General features: G+C 48.9%; 4 protein-coding genes across 4 annotated transcripts; 1 reads left to right on the top strand and 3 right to left on the bottom strand.

The window, feature by feature from the left end:
• Nucleotides 1–1,557: 1,557 nt before the first annotated feature.
• On the top strand, nt 1,558–2,103 carry EI90DRAFT_3136436 (uncharacterized protein; the record flags this gene model as incomplete). Its single annotated transcript, XM_039064796.1, has 1 exon — nt 1,558–2,103. One exon carries the CDS (start codon nt 1,558–1,560, stop codon nt 2,101–2,103), a length of 546 nt encoding a protein of 181 aa, XP_038908384.1.
• Nucleotides 2,104–5,024: 2,921 nt separating this feature from the next.
• EI90DRAFT_3091369 (uncharacterized protein) lies at nt 5,025–6,160 on the bottom strand. The gene is made up of 4 exons (XM_039062381.1): nt 6,033–6,160; nt 5,910–5,979; nt 5,146–5,845; nt 5,025–5,080 (listed from the first exon to the last, which is right to left on the bottom strand). Exons 1-3 carry the CDS (start codon nt 6,081–6,083, stop codon nt 5,184–5,186), a joined length of 783 nt encoding a protein of 260 aa, XP_038908385.1. The 5' UTR covers nt 6,084–6,160; the 3' UTR covers nt 5,025–5,080; nt 5,146–5,183.
• A 3,165-nt stretch (nt 6,161–9,325) lies between these two features.
• On the bottom strand, nt 9,326–9,889 carry EI90DRAFT_3091379 (uncharacterized protein; the record flags this gene model as incomplete). The annotated part of the gene is made up of 3 exons (XM_039062382.1): nt 9,790–9,889; nt 9,439–9,597; nt 9,326–9,381 (listed from the first exon to the last, which is right to left on the bottom strand). Coding segments are annotated over exons 1-2 (193 nt in total), but the record flags the coding sequence as incomplete, so codon positions are not given.
• A 574-nt stretch (nt 9,890–10,463) lies between these two features.
• On the bottom strand, nt 10,464–11,516 carry EI90DRAFT_541747 (uncharacterized protein; the record flags this gene model as incomplete). The annotated part of the gene is made up of 2 exons (XM_039067768.1): nt 10,464–10,628; nt 10,723–11,516. A coding segment is annotated over one exon (762 nt), but the record flags the coding sequence as incomplete, so codon positions are not given.
• Nucleotides 11,517–12,566: the final 1,050 nt, after the last annotated feature.

The raw sequence follows: 12,566 nt of genomic DNA on the forward strand, positions 1-12,566 counted from the left end.
GGTAATTAAATGGAATGAGCTAACCAATACAATGGGTATAAGCGGAGGTGGGGTCAAAGTCCGAGGTCGGAGCTAAGACCGGAGGTTCCGGAGACGAGATGTGAACGGGATACCGGAGCGGAGGTCCGGAGTCAGGAGCATAGGTTTTGTGTACTCGTCTGGAAAGTGTCGAGGTTGGGGTCGGACCCGGAATGTTCCGGAGTCGGACCGAAAGTGGTGTCCGAGCCGGAGGTGGGATAACCTCTTGGGAGTCGGCAAGGAGAAAGTGATGGAAGGGAAGTAGGGCTCCGGAAGTCGGAGTTCGGAGTTCCAGGAGCCCGGAGTGGAGGTCGGGATTGTATGGATATGACAGATACAAAGGAAGTCGTCCATGTGATAAGAAAGGAATAAAGAGGAAAGAGAAGAGAAAAGAAGGGGAGGAAGAAAGGGAAGAGTAAAAGGGGAAGAGGGGGGAGGTCGGGAGGAGTGGATGGTGGGGCACCGGGTTAGGTGGGGCCGGGTCAGGCGGGTGTGCCCTGACAACCTCGGAGTAGTTGTAAAGGCCCGGTAGCCTTTTACCTCTACCCCGTTGAATATACAGCTCATCAAAGCTTACGTTTAGACAGACCTACTGAGGCCTGAGGCGAACAGGGGAACGGAACATTACCGTCCCCAAAATAGTAAGCAACCTTTCACTCACAGCTTGGGCTGAAACGCCCATGGCCAACAAGGATGCTGTTGTAGTCGGCTTGCCCTGTAGGAGCGGTGCTATCCTCTACGTTGAGACAGCCAACCCACCAACCTTTGTGCTGTGTGAATCATCCACATGTGCTGACATGGCCTCCTTTTTGTTTTTGCCAGTCATTAGAAACGCAGAATAACATTTTTGGCCAAACAGTAAATCCATTCAATACTAAATTGTCTCCGGGGGGAAGGTGCCCTCTGGGCATCAGAACGGATATAGGTGGCAGCATCGTGAGTTTTGTATCCTCATCCTTCATTATAGCTTTTTCTCAGAGGTACTTGGTGAACTTATTTATGCCTTTCATTTCCGAATCACTCTTTGTTTTCAGAGTGCATGATGTCCTCGAGGATGATCGGGTTGGTAAACCTCAGGTAGAGCAGCTGTTGCTTTTGGTTGTCTCAGCTTCGCTTGCCGTAAGCCCAGCAGCAAGTGTAGAGGTTTCAGATTCCCTATCTGTTTCTCGCCCAATCAGTTCTGCGAGGTGTGGAGAATCTTCTAGTTGATTCCCGAGACTCGCGGGTGCGTTTTCGAGCCAGCAGGTTTCCATGTGACGAGTAAACCCACCCGAAATTGACTCAACCGTGTGGCCAAGTATTCAATTTAAGCAGTGGTATATAAGTGTGTACGGAGAGTGGCCCACAACCACTACGAACCCCTCCATTCAAAACGCTACTCACGTTGCTCGCAAGGACCAACTTCACCTGCCATTCAAAATTCGTAGTTGACCCACTGCCCTCCCTTGACTCCGTCGGCTCCGCAGTCCTATAAAGGTCCCGCAGCTCTCGCATTCACCTGTTTTCTCTTTTGGTACCTGCAGGCATTTGGCGACTGGCATGTCGAACATGTTGAGCCATAACCCACCCATGATGTCTTTGAAAGAGTCTGCAAGCCATCCTGCCCTTAGTCAGTTGCCCCAGACGGCTACATTGCAAGCCACCAACGCCGTCTCCGTCAATAAACCTGTTCGTGGCCCCAAATCTACTATGGATATTTCCTCAATTATTTCACCACACCAGTCGACTGGCCAACAGCAGCCCCATCCAATCAACACCCAATCCACCACCATCACTGTGTCTCTTCCGTCCCCACCTCAAACCTCTGTCCCTCCGGCGCTTACTAATCGACAATCTCCCATTCCGCGTTTGACTGTACATCATGACTCCACCGGAAACCAGTTGGCTTCCACGTCAGCGCCACATCGTCCAGCTCAGATGCCTCAGTCTCCTTCACGAAAGCGTTCCCTCTCCCCCATGTTTGGCTCAGAGGCTATGAGACCGACGGATCAGGATGATCTGTCGGCTCGTCGGCCCCGGAAATTCTGGAAATCCGCCACCGGGCACAGGCGGGGCATCACTATACCCCATCACAGCACCGACTAATTATCGATGGCCTCCTGCCTCCATCTCCTGTCCACATACTCCGGTCTCGCCTTCAGCCGTGAGGAGAGGCAGGCCAACAGCGCGAGGTGTTGGGACGGAAACTCCGAGCAGTCCCGCAACCGGGCCATCATCGTTGTCACCTATCCGGGATACCCAGTCACCGCACTCTCCTGAAGGGGGGAAGAGCTAGAGGAGGAAGAATACTCCAGAGAAGGGTCTACGGACTCAGATGCCTACCTTATTACCACAGAAGATGACTGTGGACTGTACAGTATGAAGCATTCCATAGCTCGTATGCTGCATACGAGGCTTATGATGGGATGGACAACATTATCGGAGTTGTTGGCCCACTGACTTGATCGGCGCATGACCTAGCACTTTTTGCCCGACCCATGTCAGACGCAGAGGCATGAGCTGTGGAACATCAGGTGCTTGAGATTCCGTGGGAACCCGACGTTGTTGAGGGAATGACTTCTCCCAGACGTCTCTCAATTGCAATCCTTGCAGACAACGGGGTTGTCCGACCCCATCCTCCATTGTTAAGAGCTTTGGAAAAGTGGGTTTCCCGGTCCATATCAGCGAGTCTGTTACTGATGTGGAATAGGCTCTTGTGGCCGCTGCCCATGAAGAAAATGTTACTGTTAACCAGGCAAACAATTCTGCTGGCTCATCGCTGTGGGAGAACGGTTCCATACATTCCCATAGCTTTCGCTCAATACAAGTGTTGGGAACCGGGCTCCGCTCTCACTTTCCCCATCGAGCTCGTCGTCTTTAGTCCCCGCTGGATTTCCCTTTTGCCCCTTCATCTTTGGACTTGGCACTCTTACAGAGCTCAGCTCAGACCGCTCACATGTCCACGATCCTTCCTATCCCAGGTGGAGGATGTAGAAGATCAATATGACAATTATAAGTAGAGTGAGGTACTGTGCTACTAGGCAAGAACGGTACTCTCCCGCGTTTCGACATCGGCCCCCATAACGCTGTTCCCCAACCGCAGTTGATTGGATGCTAGGTGGGGGTTTAGAATACTGTGTATCCTGGCCTAGCCCCGAAGGCCATTTGTTGCGTTGGATGATGAGAATCTACGGGGGCCGGGGACTGGTGCACTGCGTTGGGCACTGATTTCCACGGGAGCACCCACACTTCCTGGCGGCTGGGGTGTGCTTGAACCATATCAGTTAGCCACAAAGATATGAAAGTGTGATACCGCGCGGCCGTTGCCAGAAGGCCGCTAACAGGATGGGCGCTTACTTGTGTATGTAAAGTCAGCCTCTTGAGATGTTTGAATGGCAAGAGATGATATGAAGATTTCCTATGGGTCGCAAGGTAGAGCGTACCAGAGCCTCAGCGCTGCGCTTGCGCGCAGGATGCGCGTGTAGCTCAGGATATCCACTAGGTCGCGAGGTTCACATAGACGTCATGATCTGGTAGGCGGTGTACACGTGGGCAGCTAAGATAAGTTGATGCCGCGCGTCAGCACCTATTATGTATAGGTTCAAATGTGCACTTTGCCCAAATCGGTCTAGCACGAGTAATCTTACTACAATTAGCCAAGTAGTCCCTCTCCGGTGTATCTGATGTCCGTGTTCTAATCTATGAATCGGACTGCACATCCAAGTCGCGATGGAGAGAATTCCTTTCCTCGTGGATACTCTAGTAACGATGGAGGTGATAGGGCAGGCATTCGCCACCGCGAAGTCTTAATGAAGGCTAAAAGGCCACCCATCACGGTTGATTTGTGAAGTTGACCAACTAAATGAGAAACCCAGCAGAGCCCTACGACAGAGCAGGAAATTTAGCGGGGGAGGACTGCGCCCTTAGCGTCTTTCATGCCGAGCGCCCTCAGTTAGGTGAAGCCGAATAAGCACGGAGGCCAAATGGAGGGCCGTTGACGAGTGGCAGAACCCTATGGGAACCATTTCAGCCTATGAGGTACATACCTCCATTAGTCCTTCGATGAATCAGAACTACGGTGCTGGCCCATGGGGTGAATGCAAAATATGTGATCTAAATTCTCCTGTAACGGACCTACAACGGGATTGAGCGAGAACATCACTGGTCTCCATGTTCTCTTATACTGGATTACCTTCCATCTCTGAGAGGACCATGTAACCTTTAAGCAGCGCCCATATTTGACGAGGTTGTTGCGCTATTGGAAATCATTGAAGATAAGATGGGGATGATGGAGCCTGAGAGAGGACGGAGTGATAAATTGCCACGACTACAACTTATCTAATCAAGTCGTCACTGTCGAGTGGTGTTCACTAGTTATGATGACCTCAATCAGCGTGGCATCGTTTATACGAAGTCATAGAGCTGCCGATGCCGAAGAGCGTGAATCCGGAATGGACCGACTTTCCTTACCTAATATAGTCCGTGTGGGGCCACTTCAGAGCAGCTTTTGCTTTCATCTCGATCATCCGACTGCGAGCACACCTTCTCTAAATTACCTCTTCCACCGTTCATCCCGGGTCAAGCTAGGAGGGAAATAATTAATGGCTCTTTCACTGCGGATCGCGTAAAATTTCAAACTGCACAAGCGTTTAAAAGATCCAATTTCAGACCGAAGTAATGGACGTATCACTATGGCTGACTGCTATCCGTGATTATAATCGGTTCCTCATCTACGTGCTCCCCAAGTCACTTCTCTCACCACAGCTGTGCTTCCGGGATTCCATTTCGATCATCCAACTCCCATACCGCTGCTACATTATTTGTTTCTCCTCTAAAACCTCCCTGTCTGTCTCACATTTGCTCCGAACCTGGGCTAGAAGAGAAGCAGTGAATCCGTCGGCTACTTAATTGGGTTCAGGTAACATGAGATGTATTGGAACCAAACGTACAAGGACCGTAGGTCAACGGAACAAGCGAGAGATCACCGACCCGACACATGACACAAAAAAAGCAAAACAAACACAGAAAACACGAGTCGGAAGACCACCAGGACTATACACGCAATCACGCACCACCAAGCAAACCGAGTCGTAGCAGCAATTCTGAACATTCAATTCAACGCGAGGATCAACTTACATGTGCAGCACATTTCTCGGTCCGGGGGAACTACCACCGCCTGCGTCAACTCAGAGAGGGACAAGGCGATATCCCAGCTTCCAAGCTAGGCCTTGAAGCCAATAGGCAACATCTTCATTTGAGTTCGTCTTCATCCACCTATCCTGTACACGATCAGGAGTTTCGAGCGCACCAACGATCGGTACTGGATTGACGATGTCAGAGGGGGCAAATCTGGAAGACCCAGCATGATGGGATGTGTCCAACGACATAGGGTTCAAGATCTGGGAATGGGAAGCCATCTCGGGATTAGGACTGAATTGAGATAAGGGCAGCATCATGTTGAATAGTGTAGGGTCAATCGAAGCGGATCCTTTTCCCGAACCTTGGAAAGGTGGGAATAAGGTTTGGGTTCGGAGATCCAGCAATTCTTCATCGAGATTGCTTGCATGCGCGGGTGACGCCATGGGAAACGCGTAGGGGGGTCCATTAACGGCTGACGCGGCACCAATATAATTCGTTGGAAAGGCTGTAGTAGATAGCGAACCATCGGGCAAGCCAGTACTGGTGGGCGTTTGGCTCTCCGGCATATGAGGCGCATGAACTGGAGTTGCCATTGGCACGGAAGCAGTAGGCTGGGTGGGGTTTGCTTCGTCAGCTGCGCTCTGACCCGTTGAATCTTCAAGGATCGATTGCAGGTCTGAAAGAAACCGGCGAGACTTTGGAAGGTGTGCTACATACGGAGACAGAGAAGTACGATCACGGTGTCGGACGGGGTTTGGAAGCATCAGACATACCGATCCATGCACGCCCAGGCTCAGCCATCCTTTTAGCCTCACGCAAACACTCCCGGGCGCTGGCCGATCTCTAGGAATCATTCCTTTTATCAAGAGAGTATCAGCGCGATGGGGAAGACATACCCTGACCTCACTGGAAATCGTCATCGAGCAGGCAAGGCATTCAATCCGCATCCTGCTACATGGACCACAAGATTGGGAATATAGGGGATCGACGCATCCCTTAAACTGAGGTGAGTAACTACACGGTGGAGGAGGTCATGTGCAAGAAACGAAAATTCGAAAATGAAAATTCAATGTGTGTGTCACACTATGTCACAGGAATATGACGATTGTATAGTAGATTTCCAGGTCGAGAAGGTCAAGGAGGCGTCACTCCAAGCTGAGAAGCTAGATATCCTCCCCCAGGCACCGAACCCCCCAGGAGACAAATCATCAAGTGTTCCATGCTGAACTTTCCAATCGAGTGAAGCCATTTCGTGCTCTCCAAGGAGAATGGCGAGGGTACGCAGAGCATGCAGAGTTTGAAAGGAGAGTGGGGAATTGGGTATTGGAATCTGGAGGAACACACCTTTCCTTTTAGTCGACAAATCAAACAACGTGGAGGCATCAAGGCAAAAAAAAAACAAATGACGAGGATGAGTGGTGAGTAATCGGAGATGGAGGGTTGGCTTTAAATCTATGGATGGAGAGGAATGTTTTGAATTGGTTGCACGGAGCAAGCGGACTGTGTGGAAGATTAAATCCGGAATCTTGATTAGGAAGTCAGAAGTCGAGAACAAGAGGATAAGAAAAAATCAAATGACAGAATGTGAATGTGGATGGTGTGAATGTCTGCTGCTGATGCTGAATGTGTGAATGTATGAATGTCTGATGACTGTCTGAGATGAATGTCTGGATGTATGTATGATGAATGAATCGGGTGCAAAATCACCTTGAACAACCACTATGTGGGCCTTTATAGGGGGACCTCAGGACGTTTGCATGGGGCCTAAAAGGCCTTTTTCACTATAAACGTCCTAGGACATCCTGGCCATTCAGTTTCAGTCATTTCATCCTCGGATGTCCTAATTCAGTTTGATTCAATGGTTGCAAATTGTCCCGGAATGCCATACTCGTCCATCCCATGGTCTGTGCACATGCTGACCACTGTCTAGAGGGATGTCAAGACTGTTTCCCACGGTCTGAACACACTTTACATAGTTGAATAGCCCCTTTGAATAGCTTCCAGAATATATATTTTGAGACTGAATTGGCCAATAAATTATTGAGAAAAACGCAAAATACTTTTTTGGACGCGAGTCTTTGGGTTAGTGTGGCTGTCCACCTCATGTCTGTGCACAGTGCTGGCCACTGTCTGGAGGGGTGTCCAGACTGTTTCCCACAGTGTCAACACACTTTGCGTAGTTGGATAGCCCCTTCAAATAGCTTCCAATTTGAGACTAAATTGACAAGCAAGTTATTGAGAAAAATGCAAAATACTTTTTTGGACACGAGTTTTTGGGATATCAGTGACCCGGAAATTTCGATGACTTCAATGACTGTCACTGAAATTTAGTGGCCCAGCACTATCCCAAAGACTCGCATCCAAGAAAGTATTTTGCATTTTTCTCAATAACTTGCTTGTCAAATTAGTCTCAAATTATATATTCTGGAAGCTATTTGAAGGGGCTATCCAACTACGCAAAGTGTGTTGACACCGTGGGAAACAGTCTGGACACCCCTCCGGACAGTGGCCAGCACTGTGCACAGACATGAGGTGGACAGCCACACTAACCCAAAGACTCAAAGTATTTTGCGTTTTTCTCGATGTTTTATTGGTCAATTCAGTCTCAAAATATATATTCTGGAAGCTATTCAAAGGGGCTATCCATCTAAAGTGCATTGAGACCGTGGGAAACAGTGCTGACACCCCTTCAGACAGTGGCCAGCATTGTGCACAGACAGTTGAGCAGCCCGAGGATTGTCATGGGAAATCAGATTCAATTGCGGCATTATGTTTTGAATGTCTACCCTGAATAATACAAATTTGATTGAATTATAGAATCATCCCAGGACATCTAGGATGTCCTAGGACGTCCTGGGGACGTCCTGGTGAATGGATCAGGCCTTTTCTTTCTTCACCAGGATGTCAAGGACATCCACTAGTAAATACCCCCTATTAGGCCCATTTGAAGGCCAAACGGCCCCCCCTCTATAGGCCGTCATTAGATGGCTGACTAGGCTGATATTTATCCACCTTCGATCACGCGTGGCGCTTGCTCGCAATACGCAGTCCTTACCTGATGACTTGGATAGAAGTCGAATGTTATCACTTACTGTCCAAACCACCCCAGTGGCTGACCGCTGACTTAGATGCGAGCGTCGACTCGTTAGCCGCCCTCCGCCATTGCTCCGCCATGACTGCAGTGCGTTTGCCGTAGTCGATTTCTATACGTTAATCAACGCATGTGAGCACTCAGGAATGACATGAGCATCGCTATTCTTCTTCAGTAAAAAGCTACGTCAGGAACAGTACTTCGGTACAATTGGGTGCTCGACCGCACTACACGCTGTGTTCACAATGAAAGCGCCATCTTGCATTCGCGCGAATTCTGCATCGAGACCAAATAGTGAATTACATGGATCAGCGAACGCAAGCACGAGTCATGAGATCACAAATCTTTTTGTACAAGGACTTGAAGATTCAACAATATTCAAACACTGAAGCCGCTAATGGCGCAAGCAATGACGCACATAGGATAGGCTGATCCACATCAATAGTTTATCGTCACTAGATCATGAAGAGAAACAGCTATTCGAGGGCACCATGAGTGGAAACGGCAGCGCTGCGAGGGACGAGGTAGTAACCCATACTCCACGCCAGTCCTCTAAGCCAGTCCGCAGCATCTTCGCTCCAATTCGCTGGATTACACATAGTTTCGGCGCGAGTTTCATGTGAAAGGCCCGTATTTACTTGGGTGTAAGGCGCTGTCGAAGGTCCAGCACCTCCACAGCTGACAGCGTCATGCGAGTTGTCCAGTATCGGAAGACTCCAATCCTCGCTGTAGGCTACCGTCTCATTGAGGGTCATTGGCTGGAAGGCGGGTGGCAAGTTCTGGAAAATGGTCTCATTAAGGGGGAGGCTTGCATTCGGGACTGGGAATGGTATGAGGGAGTGATCCAACATGCAAGAGGGCCGCTTCGTCATCAGTTCTGACATGTCCAGATGAGCCCAAGGTAGAATATGGGGCCTCATTAATGGTCGGCACGTTTCCGAGAGCGTCTAATGGCGGGATTGCAGTGGACATCTTGTAGGCTGAACCAGTATTCACTTCGTTCCCCCATTCATGAATCCTGTTTGGCGGGACAGTCGTTGGGGAAAAGATGGTGTTCGTTGCGGAGATTATCGGTTCAGCTACAGGCTGAGTTGCTGTATCCCGGAGGCTCGATTGTAGATATGAAAGAAACTGTCGCGTCTTGGGGAGCAGTGCTATCGAGAATCGGAATGAGTTCTACGACAGACAGGGAATAGGGACCCATTATGTACCTATCTCAACATGCCCAGGACCGCCGGAAGCCAAAGCCTTGGCCACAGATCACAACTCACTCTAACCGCATTGGGAACCTTTATTAAACAAGGCATGCACTCAACACGCAAGTGTTGACATGCGGTGCAGAGTAAGTGATTCGGGAGCTGGACACATCTCTGAAAAGTTGTTAAGGCGAAGTTAGCCAAGGAACTCGTTTGCTCTTAATTGTTTGGCCCATGCAAGAACGCGCCTTTGGCGCCCCCAATCAGGCAAAGCCATCGCGTGTTGAGCAAGCACCGAGGCTAAGTGATGAAGGACTATTGTCCACGCGAAGTTGAACTGCAAAGATGCTTCATCGGAGAACGCACCTTTCCTTTCAGCCGACAGAGAAAACAATGCGAGGGCATGCAATCGGAGTGGATTGGGGGGATTGGGGAACTGTGAGGCCAAGAGGATCCATCCTACAGACCTTTTTACATGTTGCACTCGGGTTCGTGAACTGTCTCTCCCAAATACGGCAAAATGCAAATATTTGTTCCCACGGCTCTGGGCCCCTGATAAGTAGCAAATTCCATAAAAGGGATCTTGAAATACAATGGTGATGCCCTGATCCATGTACGATATGCATAACAAGTGGAACCTGCGGCATCGTATTACTATTCTTGGGTCCCTCAGTGGCAATAATAATACCTAGCTCCTTAAGGTCTTTCCACACATCACGCTGGGATCCCTAACATCAGGCACTACGCCCAGCATCTCGGGCCGAAAAACTGCGCAATCGGAAACTTGTGTGGTCATGAAATTTAGCAATTCATCACCACCAGCTGTACTGCAAGGTCCCCCCCCTCTGGAGTGCTCCACAGCATCTGAAGGTTTCTGGGACGCGAGTATGTTACGGTTACACCAAGGGGCCATATTTTGGCCCTCAGGTAATTTTCAACAAATACAAGGAATCACTGTGCACATCCTGCATTTTTTGGACTGGGCTATACGAAATGTCATGAATGATCCCATGAACACTCGCTATTTTTTCCTCAGTGAACTGAATTAAGTTAACAGCGCTTCGGTGCGATCGACAGGTGTTCGATCACCATAAGACCAAATAATGAATCGCATGTATTAAGCGCAAGTCATGAAGGAACACAAGATCACCAAATTTTATTGTACAAGCACTCAAAGATTCCATGTGGCATAGAATCTCCAAACACTGAAGTCGATAGTAACACAGGCAAGGACGCACATAGAATCAGTCAACGATTTATGGACACACTAGATCAAGCAGAGAGAAGAAAGACACCTACGCCCAAAAAAAAAAAGCCATGAAACGGAACTCCTACACTAGGGCCCCACCACTGGAAATGACAGCGCGGCGAGGGACGAGGTGATATCCCATACTCCAAGCCAGTCCTCTAAGCCAGTCCACGGCATCCTCGTCCCAATTCGCACCATTGCCCAAAGTTCCGGCACGAGTCTCATGTAGAGAGGCATCTAATTGTGGGTAGGGCGCTGTAGAAAGTCCAGCGCCTCCATAATTGACAGCGACATGTGAGTTGTCTGACATCTGAGGAAGATTCCAATTCTCGCCATAAGATACCGTCTCGTGGTTGAGAGTTGTTGGCTGGGGCACCAAGTCAGAGCAAATGGCACCATCCAGTGGAATGGTTGCTTCAGGATTGGGGATGTGGGCGGAATACGGGAGGGAACTAACATGCAAGAAGGTGGCTTCGTCGACGGTTCTGACATATCCAGATGAACCCAAGGTAGAGGATGAGGCCTCTGAATTAATGACCGGCATGTGTCCGAGATCATTTGTCGGCGGAATAGCGGCAAACACCTCAAAGGCTGAAACAGTGTTTTCCCATTCATGAGTTCCGTTTGGCGGAGCAGCCGTTGGGGAAAAGATAGGGGTCGTTGCGGGGATCCTTGGGTCAGCTACAGGCAGAGTTGCTGTATCCCTGAGGTTCGATTGCAAATTTGAAAGAAATTGTCGCGTCTTTGGGAGCAGTGCTATTGAGGTCAGTGTTGCACATGACACAATCAGACATTGAATCAGACCATTTGCAATCTCGTGGTGCTTCCGACTTGGGTCAATTGTCTCGGAGGTCCAAAATACGGATGTAAGCCGGCATTATCGGATTTACCAATAGGACTATGCCGCATCTTGAACCTCCCACCCCGCAACGCCAGCTATACTAGAATCTAATTCTTGATTACATGTCCTCGTAACCAAATCTTCAATCTCCATCTCAGCTGCCAAATTATCCTTTGCCTGGAACCAATAGAGATCCCATTCACCATCCAATGCCAAATTAAAGATATCGCGAAGCTTAACACTACTGCTTGCTACCTGCTGGAGTTTTCCATAAACATGATACCTAGCAATATGTGCTATGAAACTCACAGAGGACAAGCTGGGAACTTGAATATCACAGTCTGCCGAAAGGTCTGAAAGCAGAGAAACCTGTAAATTGTGAAAACTGTGATACTCCTCCTGAGGGATGGCCGTTGGACATGAAAGCTCAGGGTCTAAGCGGGATCCGGTGGGGTCTTGATCCCTATCTGAAGGTGCCAGCCCAAAAGAGCGCCGCATGTGTCTTCGGTAAGTGCCTTGAAGTGCATGCTGGCGATTTAATTCCAATTTGATGGCAGAGGACATCACCATCTTCTCTACTGAGAGGCGATTACGCGAAGGATCCTTTGTGTCACCTGTCACTGAGAAGAACCGCTCAGTGTCCGCGGAATTGCAAACAAGCGACAGAACCAAAATGGCTAATTTCGCAAGTGGATCATCTTGCGGAGCGTTGAGCCATGCCATTAAAGGATTAAAATCCTATGAAAATATTCTGAGATAAGAGCACTTCACTAGTGCTGAGATACAAGAACTAACCGGGATCCGCTGTAGGAGAAATAACAGCCACACTATGGAAACCCATTATGAAAATATGCCAGATAAATCACAAAACCTCATACGACAAGTAGATATGAGAACATAGAAGGACCTGAATTTTAACGAATTTTACGAATTTTTACGAATTATTACGACTATACACGATAAATCGAAAGAAAGAAAAATAACAAAAATACTTCAAGCTTACCATCAACGAGACGGAATTCTCGGGGGAATTTATAGCAAATATTAAACCAA

This window comes from Cantharellus anzutake (assembly GCF_015039405.1).
Source record: "Cantharellus anzutake strain C23 chromosome Unknown EI90scaffold_161, whole genome shotgun sequence".
NCBI classification, from domain to species: Eukaryota; Fungi; Basidiomycota; class Agaricomycetes; order Cantharellales; family Hydnaceae; genus Cantharellus; species Cantharellus anzutake.